The sequence below is a fragment of the Castor canadensis genome, chromosome 11 (assembly GCF_047511655.1).
Source record: "Castor canadensis chromosome 11, mCasCan1.hap1v2, whole genome shotgun sequence".
Lineage (NCBI taxonomy): Eukaryota > Metazoa > Chordata > Mammalia > Rodentia > Castoridae > Castor > Castor canadensis.
The window spans coordinates 133,466,993-133,493,164 of record NC_133396.1 but is presented as its reverse complement, the minus strand read 5'-3'; the positions used below and the strand labels follow the sequence as shown (position 1 = coordinate 133,493,164).

Genomic DNA, 26,172 nt, shown 5'->3' with positions numbered 1-26,172 from the left:
AATCCCAGCACTCAGGAGACTGAGGCAGGAGGATCGAAAGTTCAGAGCCAGTCTGAGCTACTTAGCAAAACCCTGCCTCAAATAAACAAGATCTGGGGATTTTCCTCAGTGATAGAACCCTGGCTTTGACTTCCAGCACCAAAAAAACAAAACAAAACAAAACAAAAAATGACATTTTTTAAAATAAGGTTTTTATTTAAAAAAAATCTTTTTAATTCTGGAAGATACTTATGATGTAAAACCTATCTTCTTAGCTATTTTCAAGTGTATAGTTTGGTGACTTTAAGTACATTCACATTGTCGTAAAGCTATCATCATTATCTATCTCCAGCACTCGTTCATCCTGGAAAACTGAAGCTACACCAATTAAATAGTACTCCCCATTTCCACTCCATTCAGTCCCTCCCAAGCACCGGTCTACTTCCTGTTTGCATGATATGACTACTGTAGATGAGTCATGTAAGTGGAATCATATTTTTCCTTGTGTGACTGGTTTATTTCACTTAGCATAGTGTCTTCAAGGCTCATCCATGTTGCAGCACGTCAGAATTTCCTTCCTTCGTAAGATTAAATAATATTCCATTGAATGTATATACCACATCTCTATCTTTTAAGGCCATCCCTGAAATATGCTGTGATGTCTACTAATAGACCAGATTCAGGCCTTTTCCTTCTCCATCAGCAGGGCCTGTGAAACTCCCTATTAGCCATAGTGACAAGGTGCGGAAAGTATGCCAGTGCAGCTGTTGTGGGTAACATGGGGTCTGAGATATCTGCTCGTCCTTGTCAATTCAGGCTGCTGTAACAAATATACCATACACTTAGCAGCTTAAATAACAAATGCTTATTTCTCACTGCTCTGAAGGCTGAGAGCCCAAGCCCAAGGTGTGTGTCCACCTCCCAGTTTGCATATGGCTGTCCTCTCTGCATCTTTAAGTGGCAGAGAAGTGGGGGGAGGGGGGAGGAGGGGGAGAAAGAGAGAGCAGGGAGAGAAAGAAAGAGAAAGAGAAAACCCTCATTTCTCTTCTTCTCACACCACCAGTTGCATTCTTGAAGATGCCAGGGTCATAACCTAATAGCCTCCTAAAAGTCACACCTCCCACCACCATCACACTGGAAGTTGGGTTTTCAACATATAAATTCAGGGTGTGGGGTCCAAGCATTCAGTCTACAACAACATTCATGCAGATTACTCATGTTTTTTGGTCTTGCTCAAGGTTGATCCCAGGTACACCATTTCCATCTTATGACTGAATGTTGCTGCGTCCATCTGACTCTATGACTTGGTGGGTCTGAGTCAGATCATAATAGGCTATTCCAGATGCATGATACCTTGGTGTCCAATGGTCCTTCTCTGAGTCCAATGATATGCTATGTTTTGGGAAAAAAATGTATCTTCAACTCCACAAAAAAAAAAAAAGGAAAAAAGAAAAGAACATTATACTCTGCTGCACCTGCACTCTTGTCCCAGAATACCAGACACCCCTGTTATGATTCTCTCCCTGGGGCTTGCCATCCACACCATATGGCATCCTTTCCCACTTTGACACCTCTGACCCCATAAGGGTTGCTGCATTGCACGGCCCAAGTGCTAGGGTTTCTTGCATTGCAACTTGTACCTGTGAAGGGGACCTCTTGGGCTCCACACAAAGATAGCAGTCTTCTATGCCATCAATGAGTAGCTATTCCTAGATGTGGAGAATGCCACCTTCAGGACCTAAAGCAGCCTGTAAGCTGTTGTGTTTCCTTCTTTGTGGTAGAAGATCCAAGATTCAATAATTTGTTTGGAGGGGATATGCCAGAACTCTCCTCGGAGGGGGCGCTGTTTTCTCTCCCTCTCCTTTGTTAGAGTGAGCTTTCTCTCGCTCATGGTTATTACTAAACCTAACTGGGCTTAACTGGGGGCAACTGGAGATTCAGAAAAGACACAGGATAGATAGACAGACAGAAAGTGGGGTCAGATGTGTTGAGTGCTCGGATGGAGACACCCAACCTTCATTGCTTCTTTTGTCTATCTTTATTCTTTAAGGCCTTACTTCTTGCAGTTCTTTAAAACCTTGCTTAAAACCTTTCCTTAGACTCTCTCTGTCCCGTGTTTGCTCTTAGCTGTTCTTTAGCATAATTGCTCTTGAAGTCTTTTGCCCCCAGGCTTGCACTGTCCCATCTCTCTTAAGCTTTCTTAAAGCCTCAGTGGTCAGACTTGCAAACAGCCATGCCTAACAAACTGCATATGCATAATTCTTAAGGTCTTGGTCCTCTAGTTCTCTGTCCCATGTCCCATGTTCTCTTTGGTTTTTCTTTAGCTTAGCTTTTCTAAGGCCTATGTTAAAGTTCTCGGTGCAGACTTTCTATCAACCCCTCTTTAGCCATTCTTTTCCCTTCAGCAATTTCCCTTTAGCAATTCTTTTCTCTTCAGTAATTCCTTTCCCTTCCAAAAGCTTCCACACCAAAAAGCCCAAAGCCCAAAGCGGGAAAACCCAAGCCAAAGCCCAAAGTAAAAGCCAAAGGCAAAAGGCAAAAGCCCCCAACCCACCTTCAGAGGCCTTTGATGAACAGCCGGAAGCAGGGTGGAGCAGCAGCTCCACACTGTAAGGGAACAAACCTGCCTTTCTGCTTCTCTGAACGTAAACAATTTAGGAGACACAGCAGCTGTTCTGCTTTTCCCTGTTTGTGGCCAGGGCTGTGCTACCTTGGCCTACAGATGAAAGCAATTAACTGCATCTCACCCTGCTTACATCCAGTTCTCATAGGCTTTTCATAATCTGCTCTCCACATCTCCTAACTACAGAATCCTAAAAACTTTACCTAAATGACAGGTTCCTGAATCTTCATAGGATTTATGCCCTATCCTCTGGAATACTTGTGCCTTACCAAAGCCTCCTGTGCACTGGAGCCACTTCTTGCTCATCCTGTCCAATTATCATCCTACAATCAATGTAATGGGTGAGAGTTATTTTCTGTGGGATGGTTCATCAACCCAGATCTCTTCGGATTATGTTATGACACAGAGTGGTAGAGTTTGCTTGACCTAAACTGTAAATGAAGAGAGTTGTCCATTCCTTTATATATTCTGTAATATACCAAATAGTAAGTATTTTAAGCTTTACAAACAGTCTCTGTTTCAACTGTTGAACTGTGCAGTGACAATGGGACACCAGACAGACAATGGATAATGAACCACCGTGGCTGTGGTCCAATAACACTTAACTTGCAAAGAATTACAGCTGGATAGTTTTAACTAACAGATTATAGTTCTTTGATCCCTTTTCATTTCTAACCAGAATGGAAAGGAATGCATTTACTACTTGAATTGTTTCATACCATTATCTGAAACTTTATTGGTCTGTTCTAGCCTTTGTATGACATCTGGCACAGCAGTATAATGTGCCTAGTCATTCTCCATATTCTATAGGGGCAGACTATTAATATTCAGGAGAGAGACCCCTGAATCCTTTAGGTCTTTAATGGTGTCACTAACCTCCACCATGAACTTGGAATGCAATAATGTCATGGTTAACACCTTGGTAGGGAAGGGTGGTTGTAGAGGTTGACACCTGGTCTTCACCATGGTAATAACTTACACCATGGGTGAAGGACTCAGTGTTGGGTTATACCAATCACATAGTATAACAAAGCTGGTAATGTATTCAGGGCCTGAGGAAATCACCACTGGATGAATCTTCAGACCCCCTGTGTCCACAGCCACCCAAGCAATGAGTTTGATACACTCAGTGGTCCTTGACAGGGCATTAACTCATAGGACATATACTCGAAATCAAGGAATTATGTCAGTTTTATTTTCTATCCATGAAAATCTAATCCCAGGGATCCTGGCATGTGGTATTATCAATTTTTGTATCCTTCTTGGTAGGGAGTCTCTTAGCTCCCTTATCAAGTTATCTGCAGCTGGGTTCTTTTGAAACCATGCAGGAAAGGAAGTGAGGACAACTCCGAGGAGGCACCTGTTGTCCTGTGGAGAGAGACTTCTAAGGTATCTCTCAACCCCAAAACTGATAACTCTGATTAGGGAAGGATGGGTCACCTTCTGTAAGCTCTAAAGTCCCATGGTACTTCTATAGGGAGTTGGCACACCCACTGAGACCTCTCAGTCCCATGTTTCCAGGTCCCCAATTTCCCTACACACAATATTGACTTTAGGCTATCTGAGCTCCCTAGGACACATATTCTTCCAGACCTATGGTCTGTTGCTCCGTTGCACCTGCTCTTCCACTGAACAAAACAATGGCTTCTTTGTAAACTACCCAAGAATCCTTCTAGCTCTCACACCTAGCCTTTCACTGAGTGTTAACTGTCCTTATTTTCTCATTTTCCTTCAGTAGAGAATCAGTTAGCTTAGTCAGTCAACTCTACTGTCTGTAAACATTTTACCCAAATCAAATAACTGAATCTTTACACCAGAAGGCCTCCATGCCCAGCACTGAGGTATTTTCCTAGGTCAGTACTGGTGACATCTCTAGCAACTGAGCCACTAACCTGTCCCAAGGAACATCTGTGCCCCACCTGCCTACAACTAGGATGTCATCCTCTTTGGTCCTGTGTAGTGACTGGGCCAATCTCAGATCCCTGTCTTGCTATCTGTTTTCTAAGTATTGCTTACATATAAGTTGGATCTGCTAAGAAGCAGAATTTTAAACATTTGAGATATTTTGGGAGGGACTGAGGGTGTAGCTCAGTGATAGAGTGTTTGCCTAGCATGCATGAGGCTCTGGGTTTGATCCCCAGAACCACACGTGCACACACACACACACACACATACACAAATGCACACACAGGGAAAGAGAAAGATAATCTTTAAGAGCTTGTTTGGAGGTTCTAGCAGGGGAGCGCAGATACTCGTATACCCTTGACCAGTCCTCCTCTAACCCAGATGGTCATCCTCTTCCACCCAGCCGCGCAGCTTCAGGAGGGATGCACATGGAGCAGCGAAGGAGGGATGCACATGGAGCAGCGAAGGAGGAAGGGGACACTCGCCTAGCCAGCCAGATCAGCTGAATCAACCCTGGCGATCAATGGGGTGACTGATGTCACAGCCAGATCGCCCTCACATCCAAAGATACTCTTTGGAAGATATTTTTGGCCATGCAGTGCTGGCGGTGGTGGTGCACACCTGTAATTCCAACATTTGGGAGACTAAGACAGGAGGAAGGATTGCAAGTTTGAGGCCAAGCTATCTCTAAAAAAAACAAAAAACAAAACACCGAAAACCCACGTGTAGGTCTGCTACCTATCATCTATGGAAGGAGAGAAAGAAGGAAGGAAGATTGAACGGCAACAGCGGCAGAATGCACTGCAGTTCAAAGGAGCTCTACGTCTTACGGGTGTCCATATGGACAGAGGGGCCTTCAGCTGGGCCCATCAGTCAAACGCACTCCTTGCCTCTGCAGATCTGATGAGCACTTGTCATCTCTTCTATGCTGCGTAATAGGAAGACTTGTTGTATTTACTATACTGAGAATACATAGCTACTATAATAATTTAGCTTATATAATTTCTCAATAACTTAATTTTCTGATGTGGCAACTGGTAACAATTTAATACCTATCAAATTTAATTCATAAGAGTTTTTGGCAGCTGGGTGCTGGTGACTCACTCCTGCAATCTTAGCTACTGGGGAGGCAGAGAGCAGGAGGATCAAGGTTCAGAGCCAGCCTGGGGAAATAGCTACTGAAACCCTATCTCAAAAAACTCAACACAAAAAAAGGCTGGTGGAGTGGCTCAAGGTGTAGGCCCTGAGTTCAAACCCCAGTACTGAAAAAAACAAAAAAAGAGGCTCTGGTGATTCAAATATAACACTTCATTTAATGGAGCACTTGAAAAATTGAAAAAGAGCATATAGTGACAGTTCTATATAACTAAGAACAGCTCTGAAGTTTCTCCTTCTCCTTGGAGGAGACTGGGATAAGGAGTTCCTAAGCACCCAAGCAACTCACCCAGATTAGACATTTCACTGCAATTAGACTGATAGACTTTGTCATGTCCCTTCACCCCTCAGTCAAATCTCCTATCTCTTCCTCTTTCTGTTTCATTCTAGGTAATTTCTTTATACATGTTTATATTTTCTAGTCCCCTATAAATTCTGTTGTGCTTCATCTCTTTAACTCATTCATTGAGTTTTTAATCCTAGGCCTACTGCTTTTCATTTGTGGATTTCTTTTTAGTTGTTATATAAATCTGTCTGGCTTTTGAAGTCTCATCTTCTTACCAACTCATGTTTTCAACTCTGAGTTTTATTTCTTTACAATTCGAAGCCTTATTTGGTCCTCCATATGTAGTGATTCCATCGTAAGGAGCTTTGGTTGTCAAGCTGTGCCATTTGCTGCTTGTGACTCCTGCTGCCCATGGAGCCTGGGTTCCTCATGTGTCTTGTATTTCTAGGCTGTGAATCATGATCAACAGAGATTTTTCTGTAGGAGTTTTCTGGGGCCAGGATTGAAGTTTATTAATTAATAAATTTTCTAGAAATAATTTCTTCATTTTGCTTCCTTCAGGCAACTAGGGAGGGGTTTCACCAACCTATAATGAGTTCTTGCTATTGTCCTGACTTAGATTTTATTGGACTAAGTAGAAACAATATAATTTTTAACCCAAAGCTCATCTGTGAGCAGAGCCCTCTTTCTAAATAAAAAATGTTTATTTAAATAAATAAATGTTTAGGCCAGCTTAAGCAGGGACAAAAATCGTATCTTCCCTTTTCCTACTACTGACAGCTAGATTTATTTTGTAATCCTCCCATTCACTAACATCAGGGCTGTGATTAAGGTGAGTGCCTTTCTCGCTTCACTGGAGAACTGGCCCTAACTAAGGATACAGCTCTTTGAGTGCCTCAACCTTGTAAAGGGACATGGCTCTATCTCCTGGCTCCATCCAGCCACTAAAACCCAAACATCATGGTTATCAAGATTGACAGAAATCTCCAGGGCCACAATAGTGCCAGAGACAAATTGCACTCTGATGTTAACTCAGTTTTTAATTTTTCTGACCTAGATTTTCCTCACTTTTTTTTCAGGCTCAGCTTTGCATTTAAAAAATACAGGTTTATTTTTCTAGTTAGATGTTTTGTAAGGAGATGTTTTTCAGGCTACCTCCTGTTCCTGTAGTCTCTTCATAAGAGTAAGAAAACCTTTCTCCATAGGTTTTTCACATGTTTACATAAATCTAGCAATGGTAGAAAATTGGGTTTCCAAAACTGAATTAAGACTTGGTAGAATTTACCTCAGGGACACATGCACATTGAAACAAAATTGGGGATTAGGGAGGGGATAGCTGTTGGGAAAACAAAAGAGCATGCCTACAACATGGGTAATTTACAGGAGATTGGGTAGATTAGTCTGATTAGAACAGAGTGTGTGACCTACAGGGTAACAAGGCATAAGATTGGAAAGGTTTTCAGGGGTCAAAGTGTAGGAGTACCATGAATGCCTGGCTAATGAGTTCATATTTTACTCTACATGTAGAGGTGTGACATTGAGGATTTCTGAACCAGAAAATGGCAATAAAATCAGTATATCAGTACTTTTATTTTGACAACAGTGTTAAGAATGAATTAGAGGAGGAAGAGACTAGAGGCAGCAATTATAATTTAGGAAGCTTTTGCAGTAACTTAGGTGTGAAAAGATAATGACCTGAGTCATGCTGGATTGCAATAGGAATTCAAAAAAAGGGAGACCCATTATGAAAGAAGAATAAATAGAATTTGGCTATTATATTGACATAGGATAAATTATTTTTAAAAGCACAAGGACTTGGTGCAATTAAATATATTCAATAGTGTGCTAAATTTAGAGTCAGAGTACATGGTTCCAGTTCTAGTTCTGCCATTTCCTAGATGGTAACTTTGGATAAATCATTTAGCATCTTTGATCTTCAGTTCCCTCATTTTGTGAAATGGAGATGATTACATATTTACTACCTGTCTTAAAATGTTGGAAGAATTAAATGAGTTCCTGAATGTAATTCAAAATTTGTATTAAGCTATATTAACGTTTACTAGGCAGCTCTACATACATAGGAATTTAGTTGGGTATGTAACAGAAGCTAGTTGATATGTCTGTGTTCCTTAAGGATGTCATAGCTCAGTATTGGGAGCTAATGTTGGAAGATGAAGAGCAAAGGGTGATAGAGTTGATCAGGTCAGAGTCAGATAGTTTTCCCAGCTACCTTATATCTAGATGATGAACTATGACCTCTGGCTAAAAAAGTTTATTCTTTACTCATGCAAAACCCATTGCTGATGTTTCTGGTCATCATAACTCCTAGGCCACTGACCTTTAAGTAGTAACCCAGGAATTCAGGACTTTTACAATTTTTGGTACAGCTATTCTTAAGTATATAATCTCTTCATTCACTGAAAGATACTAAACTCCTCAACCTGGAAGGGCCAGTAGCTCACAACTCTAATCATAGCTACTTAGGAGGTTGAGGTAAGGATTGCAGTTTCAGGCCAGCCCGGGCAAAGAGAAAAAAAGCTAGCACAACCTCATTTCAACCAATAGCTAGGTACGTGCCTTACATCCCAGCAAGCCTAAAATAGGAGGATCACAATCCAGGGTAGCCTTGGCAAAAAGTGAGACACTTTGTACTGTGCAGTACAATATATCTTTAGGACTTACCTGTGTAACTGAAGTTTTATACCCTTTGAGTACATCCCTACTTCTCCCTCTCTCCAGTCCCTGGCAACCACAGTGCTACTCTCTGTCTCCCTGGTTTGATGATTGATTGTTGTTGTTTGTTTGGGGATGGGGTTTTGCTACTTTGTCCAGGCTGGTCTCCAACTCCGAGGCTCAAGGGATCTTCCTGCCATAGCCTCTTGAGTAGCTAAATCTACCTAGTCTGGCTTGGCTACTTTAGATTCTTCACATGGGTGAGATCACGTTGTAATTGTCCTTCTGTGGCTCTTATTAACTCAGCATAATATCCTCCAAGATATCAATGTGGTTGCATATTGCAGGATTTCCTTCTTTTTATGGGGGAATAATATTAGAGTGTATGGTGTGTATCACATTTTCTTCAACCAATGGTGAATCTACATTTTCTTCATCCATTCATCTGTTGGTGGACATTTTGGTTGTTTCCATGTCTTAGTCATTGTGAATAATGCTGCAGAAATCTCTTCAAGATACTGATTTCAATTCCTTTAGATCCAATACTAAGAAGTAGAATTGCTGGATTATATGATGATTCTCTTATTAATTTTTAGGAACTGCTATATTGTTTTCCATAGCTTCACCAACTTACATTCCAACCAACAGTATACCTTAAGGGCTCCATTTTCTCATCCTTGCCAACACTTATCTATTTTTCAAATCACAGCCATCCTGACAGGTACGAGGTGATATCTCATTGCAGTTTTAACTTGCATTTCTCTGATGATTAGTATTTAGTATTTTGAGATATATTTATAATAGAATCCTATACATGATGAAAATGAATGTGCTAGACTTATAGGAACTAACATAAATGTATCTTACAAAGTTAACTGAAAAAAGTTTTAGAAGATTATACATAGTATGAAGCAATTTATGTAAAACTTAACATCATAAAAATACTCATATTGATGAATAGCATCAAACTATTTATAAAAAGTTTAAAAACATAAAAAAAATCCTTATTATTTCAGTATATCTGTATAGTGAAACTATGAAGGCATATATGGTGTCTCAATTTGTTTCTGTAGCTATAACAAAATGCTTGAGAGAGGATAATTTATAAACAACAGAAATTAGTTTTGCACAATTCTAGAAGTTGAGAAGTCCAAGTTTAAGGCACCAGTATATCTGGTGTCTGGTGAGGCATACTCTCTTTTTCCAAGACAGTGCCTTCTCCCTAGATTCTCACATGGAGGAAGGAGAGAGGGGTGAACACTTGATATATCTGTGCATGACAGGAGAAGTGGGAGGGCAAAAGGGTGTACCTAGTTCCCCACAACTCTTTTTATAAGGGCATAAATCCCACTCATTAGGGTGGAAACCTCGTGACAGAAGTACTTCACAGAGGCCTCACTTCTAACACAATTGCTTTGCTGATAAATTTTCAAAATGAGAATTTTTGAAGGACACATGCATTCAAACCATAGCACATGGGCATGTATTTAGAATAAAATAAGGTGGGGATTTGGGGGATGAGATATGTGCTTGAGATGGTGTACACAGGGAGTAATGCTTTTAACACTTTACAAAATTGAATGGTAGGAATCTGGCCATTGCTACATTACCATTCATTTTATGGATTTTTAACATATTCATAATAAAATCTAAGATGGAGGAAAGTGCATCCTTCTCAAACTGGACATTGCCACATTTGGATAGGCAGCCTGAAATTATAGCAATCTAGGCAGACATCCTGAGGTGAGCAGTGAGTCGTATCTACGGACTCTTTGGGGAAACCAGCCTGAAAGACAGAAAGGACAATCCAAGCTGTGACATCTGTCTCTAGACTTCTCATTTTGTATGATAACCAATGGATTTCTGTTTTATTGTTTTGGCAGTGCTGGGGATTGAACCCATGGCCCTGTGAGTGCTAGGCAAGTACTCTACCACTGAGTTGCATTCTCAGACCTTAATGTTTTTATTTTAAGCAAATAGGATTCACATTTTCTGCCACTTACAACCAAAAGCATCCCAATAAACACCATCCATAAAAGCTTTCTTCTACAAATCTTCCTTTTTTGGGGGAAGGGATGTGTGTGGCAGTACTGAGGTTTTTGAACTCAGGGCCTCATGCTTGCTAAGCAGATGCTCTGCTGCTTGAGCCACTCCACCAGCACAGTTTTGTACTGGGATACTCTCACAAACCATTTGCCTGGGGCTGGCTTTGAACTCTGATCCTCCTGATCTCTGTTCCCTGAATAGCTTAGATTACAGGCATGAGATAAGCATTCTTGATTTTCTTCAGATCCCTGATTCTCAGCTCAAATTTTACTTCTGTCATAAGACTGTTCCTCATGGAGAAGTTTTCTCAATAGCTCTGTCACATGCTGTGTGTGAGTAGTTAAGGGCTGTCCATGAAGAGGTAAGTATGCATCACAGTCAATCCATGAAGAGGTAATGCATGCATCACAGTCAGGCTGCCTTTGAAACATCATCTCTGGAATCTTAAAATGTAATTTTGGTTCCCTGTACTACAACTTTTCTCTAATTAATGGAAAAATCTGCTTATTTATGCACAGATATAGCAAGCTTTTTTCATTTACCAATAAAAATTAGTAATTGTTCAAGTTAAGCCTCATGCCATTAAAGATTAATGATAAAAAAAGGCAACTGAGCTATTAAGGAGCTGAGGACTAATATACAAAATGACTAAAGGCACAAAGAGGTTTTCCAGCTCAGTAATAATAACCGTTAGCACTTGAGAGACCATTCTACGTGCCAAGCACTCTCCTAGATGTTTTATGTAGTACCTCACTTAACCCTCATGGTAATTCAGTATTCAGATATTATTCATATTACAGAGAGGGAGAAACTCATATCTATGAATATAAATTATCCTACTGTCAAAGAACTAGAAATACAGGGCATGTCTTCATGCTCTCTAAGACAATGCTCTTTCTACTTGCCATGCTACAACTCAAGAATTCATTCATTCACTGAGTAAGGGGGAATAAAATGATAGAGTCAACTTACTCCTATTATCATGGAGCTTACACAATTACACACTTACATTCCAAACTGAATTACACAATGTCCTTCCAAATATACCACTAACTACACTTCAGAAACCACAATTTAGATTCAACAACTTACACTGTGTCATGTTCAATCAGCCATGATGCTTTGATTTTTTTTTTTTTTTGCTATTGTTGGTCCCATAATGCAAGGCAAAGAGGTTTAGCATATAACAATGTTGTCTAAAATGTGCCATCATGACATATGATCACACAGAGCAACTGATACTGATGGCATCCTTACAGGATTATACAAATACGACAACCCACACGGTAATAGTGCAATTTAACTGCATGTAGAAGAATCACATTCCACAGGATTTCAAAGATTCATAAGCTTTATACCTGTACAAAACCTAAAGGGGTTGTGTGTGCTTCGTTGATCACTGAGGCATATCACTCCTGTCCACCACTGGGAAGATATTAACATGCATCATACTCAGTAGACTAGTCATACATGTCAATGTCAGGGATAGTTGACCTAAAACTCAGTGTGCCTTTCATTCCAGTCATGGAACAGTGGACTTGCTTTTCTCCCTCCGGCAGCAATGAGAGTGCAGAGAACAACACTGATTTGTATGTTGTATTTACAGCCTTCACCAAGACCTCTTACAAATGTGTCGGTATGTGGGAAAGTTACAAAACAATGGCTATCCACACAATTTAAAAGCACAACACTAATGTATTTAATAGTGTAAAAAGACTTGCTAATTTTTTTTTTAGCAACGTTCTTTCTGGAGATCTCACTGCTAATGCAGAATAGAGTAAGAGTAGATTTCATTTCTGATTCTTGCATAACAAAAGGGCTAGAAGTAATTAGTCTGGATATTTTATGTGACAGTGATTGTGCCCATGTAGTTTATAATTGGAATGATTGTTCAGACTTAACAAGGCTGCACTTCACTGTCAACATAAACTTACTTCATTTGGAATGCAGTCCATTCACTAATGGTTTGGAGGAAACTTAATAGATTGCCAAATAAAATCAAAGTTATCTTGTTATCTTAGTATTTTGAGTCTCAGAACAACAGTCTAAGAACAACTGATGCGCTGGTGAAACCCAATGCTGCTTCTCAACCATAAGATATTAGGAACAAATGCAATTGTATTATGCCTTTCCTATGTGGTTCACATGTAGGGTTTGCTGCCATTATGCATTCCGCCATTCATTAAACAGCTTTATTTGTTTCTTTCACATTTCCTATGTACTTGTACTATTTCTGATACAAAGATAAGAAACATAATCTTTAATGGCCTCATAGTCTGGCAGTAAAGAAAACTCAAAACCATAAAATTATACAAGAGGGAAGTACGAAGGTAGTCAGTCATGCTCAGCTGTTAGAGGAGGATTGAGTGGTGTGCCTAGCCTGTCCTGCAGAGGACACTGGGGAAGTTACAAGCAAAGGGAGCAGTAAGGGAAGAAAGCTTGGTACAGCAGGTAACATGGGCTGCAGCCTGGATGATGGGTACAATAACTTCACCACTTCAAGGAAATGAACATAGAGTTTGAGGTGGAGATGAAGGTAGGATATTTCTTGCTAGAATGAATAGCACACACAATATATGAACAACCCCAACACAGAGGAGAGGGCTTTGATACACAGGAAGTCCTCACTATGTACTATTTGTATTAATGAGTCACTCTGTTGTACCTGAGGGAAAGAAATGACAATGAATGACAGCAATGGTAGAAACAAAAGAAAAGACCAAGTTGAGACATTTTTTTGATAAATCTGAGAGACAAACTTTACCTACAAGTAAAAATGGCAGTTTGGCGACAATGTGAGTAGGGAGATGTGAAATCTGGAATGATCCCAAGATCTCCGAATTAGGTGGTTATAAATAGAGAAGGAAGATACCAAAGGTGATGATGATAAGTCCATTTTGGACATGAGTTTGGGGTGTTTTCACCTGTGTACATTCATCAGGCAGGTGATTAAACAGGTGTGTTGCTCTCACAAGCTTTGACCCTGATGCAGAGATCTGGGAGTTATCAACTTGTGGTAATAGAGTAAGAACATATGTGTGAGTAAAATCACTCTGAGAAATTGAGGAGCGGTGGCTGAGGATAGCCAGCTGAAGATATCTGAGGAAGATCGACATGTAAGAAAGGAGGAGATAGACCCTTGAAGAAATCAGAAAAAGAGTAATCATAAAGGCATAAGATTTAAGGATTTGGGGTCCAAGCCATCAAGCTTTTAGGGACAGATGATCCACCAGTTTAAAAGCAGCCTGGAGGTTCAGTCAGTAAGTGCTGTGTAAGTGCACTGGATTTAGCACTCAAGTCATCCGTGATGCTTGAAGTTGGGGGAGAGGGTAGAAGCCAGACTTCCACTCATTAAAGAAAGACTGAGAGAGGAGAGGAGATGAACGAGCTAGATTCCTTCATATTACATGGCCCTCTACACTTGTCCAGAGTAACAAAAACAAAACAGAAAGATAAGAGCCAAACACAGCAGTGCTGTAGGCGGGTAACGCTGGTGGAGTAGCATCCACTGTGAAGTCAGCAGAGATTTGCTGGGCTTGCAAATTGAAATGGTTGTAATTCCCTAAAGAGTTTTCTAAGACCGGCTCTGTGAAAGAAAGTGTGCTATTGGACGTCCGATTAAATGAAAAAAAGATCCCCTATAGGCAACCTCAGGGGCATGTAACATTTGCTCTCAATCATTAGAATTGATAGTGAAAATGCACTCTGCACGGAGCATGACATGTTATAACACACCATTCGGCTATTTGAGAAACATCAAATACATAAATCTGTGTCCAAAAGGAATGGAATAAAACAGGCAGTATATGGACCAGAAATCGAGTGGTAGCTCTGTAGCAGCAAGACTAATTTGGATAGTTCACTAAAAGCTAATACTTAAGTCAATTAGAGGCAACACTGCAAGGGCTTAGATCAGATCATTTGGCAGTGTTTTGTATGCTTATCTTGTTTGTCAGTAAAATAGCCCGTTGTTATTTAATAAGATTTCAGATTTTTTTCCAAAAATGTAACAATATTTTCAAATATGCAATTTTTTTTGAGAAAATGAGCTTAAATTTTCCTGACATTTCTGTCCAGTAGTTAGAAATATATACTTGAGAATGAAGAACCACTGACTCATTTATTAAATCAAAAATTCTTTATTCATTATTCACTATATGCCATAAATAATATGTGCAGAGACACAGGGTGGGCTGTGAAATACAAAGATGATAATGGCATGTCCCCATTTCCTTGTTTATGGTATTTTGGGAAAACAGTTCTAAAATAATTACTGTATATAAAAAGCTAAAATGGCACAAATAATTGTGAGAGATTGAAGGAAAGACTTCTAGAGGGAAACCTTTAAAGAGTAAATACTGAAAGGATTGGATGGGCTAATGGAATTTATTTTGCTTTCCAAAGTCACACTGTAGTGCATGTTTGTTAACTGTGCCCTCAGCATTAATATGGGCCACTTTCAGCCATGGGTAGGGTGGGACTGACCATGGGTAGGTCCAGGATAGCCCTAGTTAGCTTAAGCGTAATCTGTACTCCTGAGATTGGCTCAAGTACGATCCAAGGATGAAGCTATGACTGTTCACACTTCTAGGAGGGAGAAGAGCTGCTCCTATTCTGCAAGTTCTCTTTTCTTTATCAGATACAGGTGAGAAACCATTCCAGAAGCTGTTTGCAGCCATTTTTCACCAAGGAGAAAAGTCTGTCTGAAACGTGGATTAACATTCAAAAGGTGAAGCAGAAAAATGGAGAGAACTGAGTACTGGTCATATCAGGGAGTCCAGAATCAAGTTATGTGTCATGGTTATCTATGTAAACACACTCCTTTTATTTTAACCAGGTTAAGTTGTATGATCTTTGTATATCTTGTAACCTAGAGTGTCCTACCATACCTACTTAAAATTAGTATAAATGAAATCTAGGGGACTGCATTTACTTGAAAGTCATCCCCAACACAACAAGCATGTTCAATATCAACCTAATCATCCCAAATAATGGGGTGATAAAATCAACGCAATACCATGTTACATGCAGAGTTGCAGCCCAAAACTCATTCTAGAGTAAAGCTTCATAAAGTGAGAATTTAATGTATCATTCAAAGGTGGGAGGTAGTAACCCCATTTTCATAGTCATGTGTATTGTGAGTACAGAGAATATGAGAGAAAAAAAAATGAATACCCACTTGAATAAGGAAAGGGTCAAGTCCTGAAGAGGTTTTTTTAAAACAAGAGATACAATGAAAGAAAAGTTGCTTGCTATGAAATGACACTGACTCAAGATCAAATGATAATATAATTAAATTACCAAATATCTGGGAATTATTAGTATCTAGGAATTATTAGTATTAGTATCTCATTTCTTTTAATTATATAGATTTCCAACTTTGACTTCATTTTAAAGATATAATACACACAGTGGTAACACGTGAATAATATAAAAAAGCTTTCTCAGCCTAAATGCCCAGAGGTGTTGTGACTACCCAGGATGACTTTTTTTTTTTTTAAGACAGGGTCTCACTCTGTCTCAGGCTGGCCTAGAACTGGAGATCCTCCTGCCTCGCCTCACTAGGGTTACAGCACGTGCCTGCAATCCAGCTCAGGATGATCTGTAAACCTGGGAATGGAGGAGATGGGGAAATAAGGTTCTGCTTAATCTGAAAACCACTTTTTATCACTGTTTGTAAATTTAAATAATTACAAATTCATAAGAAGCTGTAAATATAGTACAGAGAGGTTCTGTACACCCTTCACCCCATGTACCCTAAAGATTACATTTCACACAGTTTCACTACAATATAAAAACCAGGAGTTTGACATGGGAAGAATGCATGAGTAGTTCTATGACACCTTGTCACATGGAAATATATGTAACCATAGTGATCAAGATGCAGAATTAGCCCATTACCACATTCTCACTCTTCCTAAACAAGATGGCACTGCTTCTTTTTCTATTTAAATCTGGCCGTGTCTATTTTATTTCAGTACAACAGCATCCCATCCTTGTAGGCCTTTATCCTCAATTTTAAAAACAATGCAATGCAATCTAAACCTCCAAACTCATTTCCTGTATTTGAAATTTTGATGGGGGGGGGTTCGTGACTTTTGGTGAATTTTCTTTTTTTAATCATAATAACTCACTTTTGGTAATCTAGGGTCTCTCCTTCCTGGTTTTAAACTCTTCTACGAATACTGAGCGGTCTCTAAGTCATAACTTATTATTCCAACACAAAGGAATCATCTGCAAAATAAGATTGCCATTTACTAATTCTCGCTGAGATTTATAATGGACCAAATTCTTACTATGAAAACAAAAATGTACTTACAGGGTTGTACCGTCAAGTCAGATACCATAAAAGCGGTTGTGATAGTCTGTGGTGGCTGAGTCACCCTTCTCTTGTACAGCTGGAGGATCTACTTTTGGGGTGCTGGTGTGACTACAGCTAAAGCCCTTACCTAGCATTTCTGGGGCCCTGGAATCCATCCACACACGACAAATAATTTTTTTAATCTACTTTTGCCCTCAAGGATCAATTCTTCATAATGAGGAACACTAACAAAATTGCCATTTTCCAAGCTCCTTCTCTCAAAACCCAGTCTGGGGGGTGGGGATTGGAGTGTTAATTTAATCCTAACACCTGAAATTACCTCCTGGGCTCGTGCTAATTTTCTGAAACTCAATTTTGTGGGGGGTCTGAGGATAACTTTCATCTGCCAGACAGGAAATGTAATTTTAGTTTCGATTTTGCAAATACTTAGTAACAGGCGAACAGCACCTTTTCCTCATTCAGTCAGTGTGAGATTTTACTTTGGGCTTTCATTCTAGGGTGGGTGAAAGAACCACACCACCAGGACCCTGTTCCAACTTTATCCCATCGCCTACTCCCTGTTCTGGATGGGCTCCAAATGATCAGTAACAAACCTCACTTTCTGGGATTTTTAACAGCTGTGATTACGCTGAATCCAGTCTAGTTTGACAGGAGAGAAAAATGTCCACCCCTCCTCTCACAAGAAAAGAACAATAGTTTGGGTTCCAACTGCGCTTTCTCTCCGGGTCCCGCCTCACTGGAGACCTTAAAAGTCCATTTGAAGCCGGGTGTGGGAGTGCAGGTCTGCAGTCCCAGCACAGGGGAGGCTAAGGCAGGCCTATCGCGAGTTCAAGGCCAGCCAGGGCAACACAGAATGACCCTATCTCAAAAAGACAACACAAAAAAATGTCCATTCTATTTCCTCAGAAAGGCAGCAGGTTCGGTCTGTCCGCCCTGCCTGAAGGTCCGGCTGAGCTGGGTCAACGCAGCTCAGGCCGTGCGCGCTGCGCCCCGGCCGCGGCCCCGCCGAGCTCGAGCCCGAGCCCCGCGCCGGGCGCTCCGCCTCCCGAGCCGCAGCGGCCATGGCGGCCAGGCAGATCCCGGCGTTGGCGGGCGCCGCGCTGGGGAGGAGACCTGCGGTTGTCCAGCCAGCCAGAGCTCCCCGCGTTGGAAGAGAGTCGCCACAGCAGCTCGGCTCAACCCTCTGCTCGGCCTCGGAGGGAGGAGGCGGCGGCGGCGGCCCCACGCCCGGCTCGCACGGTCGGCCCGAGAGAACCGAGACGCACCCGGCGAGCGAGGAGTTAACCGCCGCGGAGCTGCGGATCGCGGAGCTGCACGCGGCCGCGTGCGCGGTGAGACCCCGCCCCGTGTGCTCCTTCCGCGGGCCCCATCCGTGCGCGTCCCACTCCGCGCGCCCCCGCCCGCCCCCGGGCGCCGCCGCGCGCTCCTGCGCCTGCGCCCCGAGCTCCTCCGCCTCGAGCCACCGGCTTCCTGGAGCTCGGAGGCCTCCAGCTCCGGCTGCAGCGTTTCGCTAGAAATCTGGCCTTGGTTTAGCGTTGGGCCAAAGGATTGACCGTGTGTCTGTCCTGAGCGACAGCTGCCTCGCTTAATGATCAGCGTGGGCGCTCAACTCTGCTAGCAGTGGGAACTACTCCCACTCGTGTGCGCGCGCGTGCGTGCTGGGAACGGGGTGTGCGGTGGCTGCTGTAGGAAGAAGAACGCAAAAGTCAGAGGAAAAGTGCGTTGTGTTGTGCAAAGTGCTATATGTGCACGATCACAGAACGGTTTGTCATCCAGTGGTTTTAATAACGAAAGAAATTAGGCAGACTTATTCTGATTTTTGCTATCCCCTCTTGTCCTTTCCCTCCACTCTATAGGAGCAGAGGAAACTTGAGTCAGGAGTTTACTTTCTTCCCGAACTGTTTACACACACTTCACCATGTAAATATGCTGGCTATAAGCCAGAAGTTTCATCGTTTATAGCGCTAACACTAGAGGCGTGTAAAGGCAGGTTCAGTCAGCATGGGGAAAGAGGAACTTTTTCACAGTGGGGAATCCACACTTGTTTCATAAGTGTCAGTATCACAGAGTAAATAACTGTCCAGGGGACCATAAGTAAACCCAATAACAAGCTTGTTTCTCTTTTTCAACAAATCAGACCTCCCTCACAATGATCCTTGCCCTCCTGCATTTAGATCGCTCTTACCTTCTTCCAGGGTTGATGTGCATCGCTGAACATCTTGCTCTCCAGTCAAACTGTCAACATTGTTGCCGCATCTTTGTTGCCACCATTATCTGAGGCTCGTTTGCTGAAGACAAATTAAGTTTGTATGAGCAGCCTGCCAGCTCAGAGGTGTCCAATCCACTCGGAAAGCAGTAGAGCATACGCATGCGCAGAAGCAACCTGTTAGGTTTACAGGGTGCAACTGCCTTTACAAGACATCCAGAAGCTATGAAAAGTGAAAGTTGCTACAAAGTTCCCAGTGTTTTTGTTTTCCATCCAAGTCTCCAAAAATGGGCTTTGTAAATAGACAGGCGAGGTCCTAATCATCAGTCATTCTAAAGTGGTGCTTAATACTCCTGGTTTCATGTAATCAGGAGTGGTTCCAAAGGATTTGGGAGGCCTCTGAGACCTGCGTTGGGACTCACTGGACTTCTGCTGCTCTGATCTAGCCGTGCTAGATTGCCTTGGAGTAAACCTGGACTTGAACTACGTCCCCTTGCTACACACATTATTCACAAAATAAGTTAATTAAAACTTCAACCGGAATATAGTATTCAGCCATTAATTAAGAAACTGAACAGCTGATGAAGTTGTTCATTAGTCATACAAAAATGTGTGTGAGAAGACCTGCTAGTTTCATGTGCATTTTACTGAAAAGGTTTGATACAAGAGTGATACACTGAGTTACTGATGGGTAAAGGGTTAGGTAAAAACCATGGGGAAGTTCCTCTATAAGATCTCAAAGCTAAGTACCATCACTTAGCCACATCTACCGAAGATAGAGTTTATTTTTATCTCCACACAAGCACTTCAGGCACTTTCTTAAAAAACAAAAAACAAAAAACAAAAAAACATGTGAATGTAGGTAGAAAATGCTTCTTTGTCATTTGAAGTGGTGTACTAAAAGTTGCTTTTGATGAAACTTGTGAAAGCAGCTAGTGTTAATATGTTAAAACAATACTTTATTCGCTTATAAATAGAATTAACAGCACTCTGGAAAAAAAGGAAAATAGTAAAACTTGCAACAGAGTAACACATGAGAAGGTATAGAAAACCATTCAAAATAGCCAAGGTAATACTTTCCTATAAGGTCTGTTTTAATTAGCACCTTTTCTGTAAGTTTAAATCATTATCCCTCTACTGTAAGTACTAAAATTGCAACTCCAACTTCTGAGCAGAAGTTCATTTTCAGCCTCTTAAACTCTTAAAATTATTTAAATCACCTATTATTAAGCTTGTTTCCTAGAAACCAAATGAAAACTATCAGAGCAGTGGCTACATAGTTACTGGATGTAGAGGCGTTCTTGTTTTTCCATCAGCTCATTTTGCTCAAGTGTGTATTTTCTTCTTTAGCCACATAAAGTTAGACTGTGTTAATACTGAAATGTGTGCAGCCTTTAATTGCAAGTGCCACTAAAATTGCTGGGAAGAAATTTAATTTTTTTTTGTCTTTTTCTTTTTTGGTGCTGGGATCGAACCAGGGCCTCATACGTGCTAGGCAAGCGCTGTACCACAGAGCTACATCCCAGCCCTGTTTTTAAATTTTTTGCGTAGTGTAGGAGCAGTTATGTTGGGGAGCTATGATAAGCACGAATGAAGATTAATGAATTGTTCCATTTTAATACTCTGTAGGCTGGCCAGCAAAGCTATGTGGACCCAGCTACTGGCTATCTGGTACTCACGAGACTAGCCCATTTACAGAGAGGGTCCTGCTGTGGCTCCGCCTGCAGACACGTGAGTAACAACCGCCCGCGTACAGCAGCAGTCTGCCCAGCTTCTGTAACTTCATAAATACCTGTTACTTGAAAAACAAGTCAAATAAAAAGCTAAATAGACCTGGAGTGCACATTTCACAAGCCACTTTAGCAAAGAACAATGAAGTTGTTAGTACCAACCTAGGGTCTTTAAAGTTAGTGGAATTTTGTAACCTTTCACTGCAAGCATCAGCTCCTAGAAGTGCTGTGGCTTACATTCACCGGAGCTCTTCATTACAGGGAAACTTTTCATGAAGTTTCAGATAAGTTGCATTCACCAGGCAAGTACAAGGAGGGCAGGGAAAGAAGTCAAGAATGTGACAGAAGGAACACCCAGCACAACAATAAAAATAAATAAAGTCATCTCGGGGAAAAAAAAAAAACTGTTTCAAACCAGGTCCTAGAAAGCATTTTCTTCATTATTATCTGAATAAACAGAATTTTACCCATCGTTGAGAGATAGATTTCCTTCATATACTAAGATTTCTTTCTTCCCTTCCTTCCCTCTTTCCTAGCCCCCTCCGACTCTTAGTGTTTCCTCTCTCTGATCTCTTTGTTATAGGGTTAAGATTATAAACAGATAACCTCTGTTTACAGAACATTTTGTTTATTTTATTGCAGTAAGACGTTAGTTCCTTTCACTGGCTCACTTTATAGTTAAAGAATAGATACTAAATGCATGCATTAGCTATAAACAGTATTGAAAAATTCAACCTTCACTTTTATGTGTGTTCCTACCTGCGAAATTAGCTGTTTCTAATCAAATGCATAAGAGCTTTTTTGTAAATTGAGGACTCGAGGACTTTCTAAGAGTGGATTTTTGACAGTAAAATTCTTAAAGTTGGAAGGATGTATTTAGGAAATGGCTTCTGGACGCTAATTAGGACCATTTGTCTGAGGTTGCCATTATTCTCTTTAGTGTGCAAGACTTGATAGATCAAATGATCTATATAACATTGTGAGCAGTCTCTTTTTTTTCACTGAGAAGTATATTTTTTCAAAGTGATTGTTAAATAATTCAATAATTTGTTTTATTTCTTTTGCAGTGTCCATATGGTCAAGTCAATGTTAAAGATCCATCTAAAAAGAAGCAATTCAATTCATATTTTTATGTTTGATAACAATTTCATCTCTGTTCTCTGTTTAATTAAACTTGTATTTTAAAGAATAAAGCCCAATTCAGAATTGCTCTCTGTGTTGTTAGCATTTGAGTACTAGCTTACTACTAAAATACATATTTCAAAAGAACATCAATAAACTGAAAAAACTAACAAATGTTGTGTGTTTCTAAAGTGGCACATTGATAGTTATTTTCCTTTTTTGCTTCATTATCAGACACATATGTTGGAAAAAGAAAATAATGACTGTTCGATTAAATATATGTAGCAATTGGGTCACATGAGTAGCTCTTGACTTTCTTAGGCTTGGTTCTCATACTTTTCTAAGCAGTGTTACAATCTGAGGGAGGTTGCGGCAAATAGATGAGTACATTCTTCATTTTATTTATATCTTGAGCTATAAGGAGCTTGATATAAGGCTATGTTGTGCATGTCACGCATGAGTGCCCAAGAAGTGCCATTCTGTGTCAAGAACTGCTCTCATCTTCCATCTGTTCTTTCAATAAAAACTTTAAATTATTTTGACTTGGAGATCAGGCTGCTGAAGACTCTTCACTTAGACCATTCTGTCTTCTCTCCCACCCTTTTCTCCTCCATTTCTTTTGACATTTCCTAGGCAAATCTGTCTTCGAATGTTTTATCAGTTTTGCATCCATCCCATTCACTGTAGTGCAATCCCTTTGGGAGGTCAGTCTCCAAGCTGAGGCAGGAGCTCACAGGAACCAGTCTTCTCACACCTTCTTTTCTGTTTGTCCCACAGCAGCCCCCAAGACACCCTTTCCAAGCTCTGAGAGTTATTCAGTAAAATGAAGTGGAGCCTACTAGGAAGACTGGCTTTGCCCAGAGCTGACCTTCACCCTTCCCCTGCTCTTACTAGAAGATCTGAAAGGTTACTGAACACCTCAAGGTTCTGCTTAAGACCCTCAGACTTTACCTGTAGAACAAATACGGGCTTTTAGATATGCCTTCTCCCATATTTAATTCAAAAATAAAAGCAAGCCCTTCTTAACTATAAAGCATGTGAAAAAAGCCCAATAATTCAAATGTTTCCCTTGAATTATGACTTCTATTGGGTTTTATGTCAAATATTAAACTGCTTCCAAAAACTGAGACTTTGGTGCCCCATTCTGCTGGTGCTTTATTTCTGGTTCCCCAAGGAACACTTCCCCTGGGAGGTGTCAGCATTCAATTCAAAAAAGGTGTGTTTGGGACCTGCTGTTGTCCTAGCCACAAATTGTTTTGAGAAGGGGAGTGGGAGAAGGTTGTCAGCACTGGGATTGTGAAGGCAATTAATCTTTCCAGGAAGACGCAAGGATTCCTGGGAGCCAGATCTCTTCCATTCTGAGGTCAAGAAGCACCATTCTCTTTCCACATTTTCCATTAGGTTTGAAGATCACAAGGCAGGATTCTGGGTGAGGGGATGGATGGTGCTTTCTTCAGCAGCAGCAAGAGAGAGAAGAGAAGGAAATAGAGTTGAAAAAGATCATGTTTCTGGAGGAAAGGAGGAAAGGAAGTTCATTTTGAAAAGGAGCCCTATAAAGGCAGGGCTTTGAGAAAGCCCCTTGGTAGGGGAAGTAACTCATGAGGTGCCCCCTTCCCGCAGGCTGCTCTTTCTTCTTCCCCATGCACTACTTGCAAAAGGGCACTGACCCAGAAAGAAAGATGGCCCTCATGGAGAATCCCCACGTGGGACATCGGCAATTCTTTCTGGCAGAATGTCAAACCTCCCTGGCAGGACAGCAAAGGAGCCAGTGGGGCGGGATGGAGGGAAGGAGGGCTTCCTCCTGCACCTGATGACAGGCCAGAGGTCTGAATTTCGCTGTGGTTCTGGAGAGATGTGTGTGAACCACACATCAGGGGTGGCAGCAGGGCGGTGCTCCCGCATTAAACACAATATGGCCACATAAATGGGCCTCGCTGCAAGAGGTTTAGGCTGTATTGTATTCACACATTGTAAAGTAAAAATTCAGGTTTCTTATTAGGTGTGTGTATACAAACACATGTGGATGCTGAGAGAAGGAGACTTCCCCCTTTAAATCAACTCCTGGTACTCTCAAGTTTTCTGGAGACTCCTTCTGCCCCAGGGCACAATAAATCAAGGCATATTGATTTCTAGATTGTTTGTAACACAGAATGACCTATGGAAACTGGGGTTGGGGCGGAGGATGGATTGCTGGGCTGTAGTTCTTCCCTTGGCTGGGGAAGGGCCCTGCCCTGGGCAATCCTGGAGGCAGGTGGGTCAGGATGCACACTGCTCTTCTTTCAGAAGTTGTGTTGTTCCCACAGATGATGTGGAGCAAGGAAGAGAATGGCTTTTATTTTCCAAGGAACATTTGGAGTTCCAAACTGGGTGTGCTTGGAACACCCAGTTCCAAGTGGCCCCTGAGAAGAGGAGGCTATCCTTGGAGCTGGCTAGGTCTTTGTTTCAGCTCAGCACCCTTTTTTCCTAAGGTGTCTGCAAGATCCATTCTGCACACACAGTTCCAACATCAGAGCAAGTGGAGTTTAGATTGGTCTCAATACAAGGCTGAGGAAGGAGGCTCACAACCTACAGATGAATGAAAATCTGTATGATGCCTTCCTGTGAGCCTGCACAGCCCTGTCAGCCCAGACAGAAGCTGACCCTCCACTCCTTGCCTACACCTGCCACTCCATCTTCTCTCCGCTCCATCAATGACTAGAGTTTGTGGACTGACTCAAGCTAATAGTAAAAGATTTAAAACTCCATGCTATTTTTTTCACCATCCTGAAACAATTATAAGGTTCCTGGGCGCCCAAACTATCCTCTCCTCTCGGAAAGAAAATCAGACATTTGTGTGTACATGTGTGCGTGTCGTGAGCTGTGGCCTTTTGTTGGACTTTGGAGAACTTGATTTATGAGGAATGGTTGCAGAAGAACCAACAGCTATATTTAGTCAGAGATTGTCCCTAGACTTGTAGTTTCCCCATGTATGAAGAGTACTTGGAGTAATAATAGGTTACCTTTGTCCCCACAAGCAGTTTTGAGTTTGGTATCATGATACAAATCAACCAGTCTCAGGGCCCTTCTTAGTAGAACTATGGTGGTAAAAGAGACATTAACCCAGGAATTATGGATTGTAGGGGATGGAGAGCAGCCAAATCTTCCCACCCGAAATTTATATTCTAAAGTGTGAGCAAAGGTGTGCACTTGCTTCAGTGTGCGTGCCCAGCATGTGTGTAGATTGCCTGTGGACATCAGATAACCTGAGACAGTGCGTGACCCAGAAGAGGTTGAACACCGCTGCCTTGGACGGGAATCAATTGAGAACTGTCAAGCATTCTTGAGTGGGTGTCGCCATCTATCATTTGATGGCCTCTCGCTATCGGGAGTCTTGGCTTTGAAAAGTGACCAAGATGGGGGAGATTGTGGGAGGAAGAGCCAGGAGGCCGGGATTCGAAGGAGAAAGTCCCGGCGGAAGCTTAAAGGGTTGAAATGGTGGGCGGTGGTCCAGGTCCTGAAGTCAAGCGTTCCAGAAATGGGGGCTCTGAGAGACGCGCCTGGATTTGAAACGGAAATAGGAAGCCAGGAAACTCGGACTCACCTTTATTGGTCTGTCCCTTTCAGTCCCTAAAATGTGTGGTGGAACTTGCGGGACTGGCTGATTTCCCTCCCCGCACAGCCCCACATGAAGCTGCAGTTTTCGCTGGTAGCCGGGATGCGCACAGTCGCGGGCGGTGCATCCAGCTCTCGGCCCACGCAAAGCCAAGGAGTCGCTCCCGTGGCACCAGGCAGGGGGAGGCGGCAAGGGAGGGCGGCACCATCATTCGGATCAGCATGCTGGAGCTGCCAATCTCACTGTTCACACCCCTTCCTCACTGGCGTGGGAGCCCAGCAGTAACCCCCCGCCTCCCCATCTCCGACTGTGAGGGGCTCCCAGGTGGAGGAGCGCGTAAATAATTGGCCAGAGGCCTGGCTTGCCGATTCTCCCTCCACTTTCCGCCGGCCTGACTGCACCCGGGGGGACGCAGCCCCTGGGAACCTGAGAACAGGTACGCGGCCCCGCGGGGTCCGGAGTCTTGGCTACATCGCAAGGAACGCTCGACTGCCAGGGGTTTCAGTGGGTGTTTTCTTCATGGGGGGTGGCGG

At 42.0% G+C, this 26,172-nt stretch overlaps 1 protein-coding gene and 1 long non-coding RNA gene across 2 annotated transcripts in view; one reads left to right on the top strand and one right to left on the bottom strand.

The window, feature by feature from the left end:
• The window catches only part of LOC141413984 (uncharacterized), a 32,884-nt gene extending 13,502 nt beyond the window's left edge, over window positions 1-19,382 (bottom strand). Inside the window, exon 1 of the long non-coding RNA XR_012439068.1 lies at window positions 19,175-19,382. This is a non-coding gene — a long non-coding RNA (uncharacterized lncRNA). The remainder of the gene's footprint in view (window positions 1-19,174) is intronic.
• On the top strand, window positions 18,032-22,135 carry C11H1orf53 (chromosome 11 C1orf53 homolog). Its single transcript, XM_020185931.2, has 3 exons — window positions 18,032-18,320; window positions 20,825-20,926; window positions 21,993-22,135. Exons 1-3 carry the CDS (start codon window positions 18,051-18,053, stop codon window positions 22,062-22,064), a joined length of 444 nt encoding a protein of 147 aa, XP_020041520.2. The 5' UTR covers window positions 18,032-18,050; the 3' UTR covers window positions 22,065-22,135.
• Window positions 22,136-26,172: the final 4,037 nt, after the last annotated feature.